This window comes from Bombus huntii, chromosome 6, assembly GCF_024542735.1.
Source record: "Bombus huntii isolate Logan2020A chromosome 6, iyBomHunt1.1, whole genome shotgun sequence".
In the NCBI taxonomy this organism is placed as follows: Eukaryota; Metazoa; Arthropoda; class Insecta; order Hymenoptera; family Apidae; genus Bombus; species Bombus huntii.
Genome location: NC_066243.1, coordinates 3530179 through 3538503, shown reverse-complemented (window position 1 = coordinate 3538503; position 8325 = coordinate 3530179). Strand labels below are relative to the sequence as shown.

General features: G+C 25.4%; 1 protein-coding gene and 1 long non-coding RNA gene across 5 annotated transcripts; one reads left to right on the top strand and one right to left on the bottom strand.

Annotated features, from left to right (window-relative positions):
- Positions 1 to 1868: 1868 nt before the first annotated feature.
- Positions 1869 to 8306, bottom strand: LOC126866587 (uncharacterized). Of its 4 annotated transcripts, none has more exons than XM_050620371.1 (5): positions 7926 to 8306; positions 7613 to 7794; positions 5841 to 5999; positions 4944 to 5175; positions 1869 to 4835 (listed from the first exon to the last, which is right to left on the bottom strand). In XM_050620371.1, the coding sequence occupies exons 2-5, from the start codon at positions 7787 to 7789 to the stop codon at positions 3358 to 3360; spliced, it is 2046 nt and encodes a 681-aa protein (XP_050476328.1). In that variant the 5' UTR covers positions 7790 to 7794; positions 7926 to 8306; the 3' UTR covers positions 1869 to 3357. The 4 variants fall into 4 exon arrangements, with proteins under 4 accessions (XP_050476328.1, XP_050476330.1, XP_050476327.1 ...); XM_050620373.1 differs by having other exon boundaries at positions 1869 to 4667; positions 7926 to 8304; XM_050620370.1 differs by having other exon boundaries at positions 1869 to 5175.
- LOC126866616 (uncharacterized) lies at positions 5184 to 5890 on the top strand. The gene is made up of 2 exons (XR_007689973.1): positions 5184 to 5428; positions 5513 to 5890. It is a non-coding gene; the product is annotated as an uncharacterized LOC126866616 (long non-coding RNA).
- Positions 8307 to 8325: the final 19 nt, after the last annotated feature.

Here is an 8325-nt window from a genome sequence, read left to right as displayed (position 1 = left end):
ATGAAATTTGTGTTGTCAAGGAAATATAAATTTAGAATTTCATATATTGCATACAATTTTTATATTTTTGTTTATTATATTTTTTTTATAATTTTTTGTAATATCGATATCATTAATACTATATCATTTAAATATGTAGACATTATATAAATATGACTTTTTAAAATTTATTACTATTAAGAGTCGTTAGATATTTTTAATAGTATAATTTTCATTATAAATTAATCGTACAACATAGTTATTTTAAAATGCAATACGGACAATTAAATACTGATTAAAGATAATAAACATATAACTTCATGACAGAACAAGGAGTTTGTTTATGATATAGTATGTCTCGATATAATATTTTTAATCAAGTCGTGATATCTATGTTTGATGCTCAAGTGATCCGCCCCTGCAGGTGTAGAATCCGTGAAGGGTTGAGATCAATATGCGCTCATTGATTGCACTGTAGCTGCGCTGCGTCGGCCTCGTAGAATTTGTCTTCTTTGTAGCACTAAACATTGAGCATGTACCTACCTACTTGCTTGGTTAGATCTCAACGTGCACCTTTCACCGTGTGCACAACTGAATTACAAGACTAGAATAAACGCGTTATACGATGCCACGTAATGTCTTTCCCGTCGATACAGCCTCTCGTTATAAAATTTCGTGATAAGCAGGCGAGTTCGATAATAATTTCGAAACTACCTGTTTCATCGACCACCACACGTTATGTACAAACAAAATTCATGTAAGTTTAATGCGTCTTACAACTTTAGTGATGCTAATATTTATCAAAGGAGACAAAAGTTTTGTTGAAAATTCTTTTAAAATAGTTCAAGTAGTTATTTCAATTAATACTATTTTTTTGAATTATCATTTACCTTATATTTACGTATGAAAAAATTATATTAAAGTTTAATATTAAAATAATAGTGTTAAAGTCAGTGTTCTCGTGTGTTTTATCACATGTGTGGATAGGTTTCCTATATTATACGCTTATATTTTGTGTATGTATATGCATGATTATAGATTTAAATGATATGTGTTCCAACTAATTCATAAATTAATTAATTATCATAAAATAATTATAAAGTATTATATTATTTTATAAAGTTTTATAAAATATTCCCATTGTTTATCTGCTTTTATTCAAAAACATATGAAAACATATCCTATATATGGTGATTCTATAATACAGAAAATATTTCTAATCCTTCATTGATTGTGTAGAATACAGATTGTATATTAGTTATATATAAATTATTTGTATTAGCCTGATTGTATTTATTGGAAGTTAAATAATATTATTAACAAAATTGTTTATATAAAAGATGGTCTCCATGGATGTTAATTAAGCATTTTAATTTTTTTGATTACTCATATTTTATCGATATATTTTGATAGTGCATTATATTGCTTTTTATTTCTGCTCTTACTTTATTGACTTCTTTTGGTACATCGGAAATTAGAGAACTAAGATAACAACAATTATACTTTACTTATATCGATTGTACATGTATCATAGTGTACATTGCACGGCCAATCAAATTACTAGTTATAAATAAACATGGCTCTCTTTCTTTAGTCCGTTTTCGTCCTCTGCGCAGTGTCAAGAGCATATTGAATACATATGTATATTATATGTTTCCGTACGGATTACACAGTCCCTTATTATGATTATTCTGGCAATATATGATATTGAATGTAATCTATGAAGTAATAAAAATGTTTAATAACAAGGATATGGAACACAAGGACATAACTAAGTACGCAATTCCATATAATATTCCGTTAGAGTTTCGTAAAATTGTCTTATCCGTAGAGATATAAATTTTGTATAAAAAAATGTAATTGAAATATTAGTAAAAATTGCAAAGATGTGTACATCAAAAATGTTTATTACGAAAAAAATATATATATATATTTCTGTATCATTGTATATGTATACATAAATTTAGGTAAAAAATATCTGTATATTATTGCAATAAACAATCCATTTATGTTACATTGTACAGCAACTGCTAACATCTCAAAATACTGTAAATGTTGTATAAATACAAATAATTTTGTTTAGATACAATTGCTATTTAAAAAATATAAACAATTATAAAGTACATACATAATATGATTATTATACATTTTATAATTTTGAAGCTTTATAGTTACTACTTTTACAGTACAAATTATTATATTGGGTTATTATGATTTCATTTACTTATTACATAGAACTAAAGTATCATAAAGTATATTATTAAACAAAGATATTAACCCTCTATAACATATGATATGAAAATTATATACTCATGTATCTATATTTTTTTTCATTAAATCTTATTTTGCTTGTTTACTGTTGTGGATTTGTAGTTTGTTAGTATGTCATCATACAGGTGCTAAATGATTTATTCAAAATTTAATGATTAAATTTCAAAATTTACGAAATATAAAATGATAATAAAACACAATTCTGCTTTTTTTGTTTTCAAGAGGAAACAAAATTCTAGTTATAGAGGATTACAAAATATGGTAGTAATGAATAAGATTAGCAATAAATGATATAAAATACATAAGATTTCTTAAAAATGTCCATAACAGATCCTATTTATAAGATATACACGTTAATATAAATGATATGTATACATTTTTCACACACTCAAAGAAAAAAAGAAATTGTGTAAATTATAGTTTTACTTAAAAATAACAAACTAAGAGCTTTAAATATTCAAATACATCATGAAACAACATGGGCATTGTCTGAAAAACAAAATATATCATTGCATGTATATACATAATATATTTTATGTGTATGTGTAGCCCCATACATGCACCAAATGTATAACATGCAGTTCCGTTTCATACATTTACAAATAAAAAGGTTTATTTCATATCGTTGATTAAATAGAACACACATTAATTAATAATCTTATCTTGAACATTATTTAAAAAATACACAAGGAAGTTTTATAAAAATGTAATAAACAAAAATATTATTTTATAACTATTTTATATTAATATCTCTCTCCTCAATTAAGGAAAAAAACTTGAATTTGCCCTCACAGTATTATTTAACACGTATAGTAGCATTTAATATAAATTAAAAAATATATGGCCAGACAATAAAAAAAATATATCTTGAATTCTTGTTGAAATCAAGGAACTATATAGTTTACATACTTCACATAGTTCGTCGCATATTCTTTTTCGGTATCTATGTTTTATATATATACAAGAAGTTTTATATTAAAAATATGTTCTCAAAATACAAAATTACATGCATAGAATTACGCGTTCTCTTATTTTCATTGATATTCATATTTAAGGATATAATTTTATTACTATCTTTATGTATTTCTTGATAAACATTAATAGCTATTAATGTTTATTGATAATAGTCGGAGGTTCCAGTGTATTTACATCTGTTGAAAGATACTTTTTACGATTTCGTACGTACTGCGACGGTGCTGTTCTAATCCGAATATGACAAACTGCTTTTGCATTTTCTTTCGGAGGATTAATGCAAGTATTTTGTTTTTTAGAATCTGCAACTTTACCTAAATGAGTACAATTCTTCCTCTTGAGATTATCAATATCTTGCCTTATTGGTGCTACCGATGAACGAGTTTTACGAGGCTGATAATCTGGTGTTGCTTGCATTTTTTCCAGAGCAGTACGTAAAGGTAATAAACCAACAGCAAACGGAATTTCTGTATTAGGAGTACATTCCATTAAATTCACCTTATTTTCATAGTCTTCTGGAAAATCTGACATATCTCCCCACAGTGCACGATTTATATGTTCTATTGTATTTAATTTGGGTAGTGTAAAAATGGAATCAATTTCTGTTGCTTCTGATATGTCACATTTTAATTTATTTGTTATTTTAACTGTTTGCTCATCCTTTTCTTTGTTAGACAATGTACTTTTATTATTCTTTCTGACAATTAGTTTTTCAGCATTCCTACGAGAATTGTTAAATGTCTTCCTAATGGGCTGCATTACATTGTGAATAGCTTGTTCTGGAACTTTACGATCTGTGACCTTTATTTTACGTTTTTTTTTAATACATAATTCTGCTCTATTTGAGAAATTTGATTTTTTAAAGTGTTTTTCCTTTTCTTGAAGATCTTTAACAGCTTCATTATTATTTATAGTTTCTTCCATTTCTTGTTGGTTTAATCGCAAGCTTCTCCTTAGTATTGGTTTTGTATAATTAGAAGCTTCACTGTTTTCAGTATCTAATTCTATTTTATTTAAACTATCTTGTTGGGTATTATATTCAATAATTTGTTCTATTTTCTTACATGTATTTAATGTATGCTGTTCAGTCAAGGTAGTTCCTACTACAGAGTGGATATTTTCAGTACTCAAACTTATAATATACTCAGCACTTTCCATGTCTAATGAGGTTAAAAGTGTAACTGGTATATCGTTAGTGGACGGCTCATCCAATAAATCTATACAATCAGTAGATGGTGGATTTTGAATTATACTGTTCACATCTGTTAGCTTGTTTTTTATGTCATCTATAGATTTTCGTCTCTTATGAGTGTAAACTTTGACACATTTTCCTACTTTACTAGGAACATCAGTACCTTCAAACTTATATTGTGCAAAGTCTTCTTCAATTTGTTGAAGGCAAGATTGTGACAATGACATAGAACTTTCTTCACACTCATCAATATCTGAAAAATCACAGCATTGTTCATATAATAAAGGTTTTAATTCATTATTTGTACACAATGTATCACTATTTATCATTCTATTTTCCAAGTATCTATTTGATACTTCTTTCATTTTATCATTTGTTAATACAATTGAATTCTCAGTTTCTATTAATTTTGTAGAATTTCCTACCGAAAATAATGTATTAGTTTGTTCTGCATTAGTTTCAAAATCTTGTGAATCCTCATATAACATATGCTCTAATTCTTGTTCAGGAGGATCACTGGTTGTATTACCTTCTAAAGATTGGTTTTCACTTGAATTCACATCACTGTTGCTCTCATTACAAAGTACAAAGCACTCATCGTTAACAAGTTCATCACACTGTACATCTATATGATCTGTATTATTACATGTACTGTTTACAATCTCTGATTCAGTAACTTTTTTGTCCATATTTGTATTAATTTCAAAATTTCCTACATTGGAACTCATCATGGCATCAACCACAGTTGTCAACTCTTTAACCTATATATACATAATAAATTATTAGTATATTTATGTGTATTTTTTCTAATTTTTTCTTGTTTGTATAATTTATGATGATTTTCATATCTACAGGATAATTTTATGATTGATTTCCTACATTTTTCAAAAAATGATGAGAAGTACATACATAATAGTTCAATAATAATACAATATAAAACATTTCATTCCAATGTACATCTTTTTTACACAATCGATATTTGTATCATAAAGCTTCTTATGTTTAATCTACTTAGTGAGTTTACACTTACAAGTAATTATGAAATTACATGCAATGCTATACTATATATACTAAAATAAAATTTGAAAATATTTGCAGCTACTGTCTCACTTTGTATATGAAATATTAAAATTTCAAGCAGTTAATAGTGAATTTGTGGCGAATTTTTAGAGGATCAATAAAAAGAATGTGCATTATAAAATATAAATAACACAAGATCGAAAAGAGAAAAGAAGATATCAAACATAAACGTAAGTTCTATGATAAATCACAAAATATTTTATCATCTTAGATAACAAAAATAATAAAAGATTTTTGAAAATATTATAAACATAATTATTTAGAATTCTTTTGTAATTTTATTTGGAATATCTTTTGGGAGCAACTTATGTTTATAATAATTTTTGTTAATATTTGTAATACTAACCTTAAAAGTTTTTGTGGCAGTTAATAAAGGTGATAACAATTGATAAGGAATTGTAGTTTCTCCGCAATACATAAATTCAACCATGGCCTTTAAGATTTCAAAGTTTAGATCTTTAAAAAATATAACTGGTTCCTGACCCAAATCTCGTTGTAGAATCTCCTGTTACATCAGACATTGAAGCAAACAAAACATATTAATAGATAAAAGAGTGCTGTATTCATAAATTCTGATAACAATGAATAAATGATTTTTGCTAACCTACCACTACCTTTAATTAAGTGTATTTAAACGAATTTTTAAAATTTATAATATATTTATAATATGTTACAAAATTTGATGCTATGTGCAAAGAACATTTTTAATAGTGTTAAATATTTTTTAAAGAATTGAGGAACATTTGTATTAAATCATAATATCATCTTCAAGTAGAAAATTTTGGTATCTAAAATTAAAAATTCTAATTTTATGTAAATGTGAACTTTTATAATTGTGTACATGCACATTTTGAAATATATCTACATTTATTTATGTATATCTATTTGATACATAAGAAAGGTATAAAATGTATTCCTGAAAAGCTATTTACATTAGCATATACTTATTTCATTATTTTGAATTCATACAAATTATCTCTTTGATACCTTTATATTCAATAGATGTTCTTCACAAGTTGTAAAAAGTATGTCCATCAAACATGGTTTCTTCAAATGCTTGCAAATAAATAAGGAAATTCCAATATATAAGGCTTTCTTTAGTTTATATGAACATTACATAATCCCTGTAAAATTGTCCTTTCATAAGTATTCCATATATTTTTTGTATATAATTTTATAGATGTATATACACAAAGCAATAACTAAATAAAATTCGAAATTTTTATTTAATCAAAATATGTTGTTATATATTATGATGTGATATATTATATATTACAATATTATAAAATTGTATACATATATATGATCATAATTTGATACGAGAAATGTTTTCACTATTGTATGTATTTATTTAATGTAATATTAATTCATTTATTTAATGATTTATTTAATGTAATATTAATTCATAATAATAATAATATAATAAATTCAAAACCCACAAAATAAATTTTAAAGAAAAACCTACCTATACATAAAATATGATTATTTTAAATTATGGGATTTTAACAAACTTACACAAACTTAAATAATATTTATATATTTGAATTAATTTCATTGTTTTATAGAATTACTTTTAATTTATCTTTTATATAACCTGTTAATATAAATTTAAATTTATGATTAGATATTTTTGTAATTTATGATTACATAAGACAATTACCATTTATATGCTACTCAGTTATTTTTAAGGTATATTAAACTTTACAATTTAAAAAAATAACAGGATATAGATATTTATAGTCACAAGTAGTTTTAATATATAAAAAGCTAAATCTAATGTTGCTAATATTATTAAATATAATTTATACTGTATAACTTTTCTTTTTTTATATACTAGCACTGAATTTTAACTAACATTTTAAGTTAGCTTTGTTATATTTTTTAACAAAGTAATAAAATAATTTTTTGTAAATATCAATTTATACACGTTTAATAATGAAATAGATAATTATAAATAGATAATTATAAAACTCTAATGAAAAACATACTTTAAGTTGTTAATATTTTTTAAAAAACTATAGATATAACCAAGATATGTAAATATTTTTAAGATGCAAATGAAAGATAATTTATAATTAATTTCACTTATAGGAAAGTAAATATATTTTTTAAATATACCTCAAAGTATGTACTATTTGATGCTAGGACCAGTTTGTGAACACGTAGCTTTTGTTCTTCACATACGAGTGTTACATCAACAAATGCCTGACGTTCCAAGAGCCCCCTAAATTTTTCTGTAATGTACCTTGCATGATCAGCCCATTGCAGGACACAGCATTTGGTACTCTCAACCATTGTATCTGCAGGAACAGAAGAGAAACAGAAAAAATAATAAGGTTATAATGTATCAAATCGTGAATAAAATCATCAAAATGGTACAACATATTTTAATTAACAAATTAATAACATTTTCTCTCGTAAAAGTACGTACTGAAATATAATTAAAACGTTAGTTTTCCTCTATCAAGAGTAGTTTGAAAAAAAGCACTGAATCCCTTGATTAAATGTATGCAATCAACCTCGATTAATGATGGATAATGACATAGCGCGTTCATATATTTTCTGGCGACTCTCATGAAGCACCACCGGGAGTGTCGGTTTATAAAAACAATCAGTTTACACAACATTTGCTCACTAACGTGTCGAAATGCACAAAATTAGGACGTAAACTAAACTCAAAAATTAGCCATCTTACATTGAGATATAGACTCTACTTTAACCTACGAACATATTTCTCTACGTAGAATAGTGATGGGATAATCTCGAACAGTCTTGAACAAACTTGATATGCTGCCATCTTACAGCTTTAGATACTTATTGTTTTATAAAAA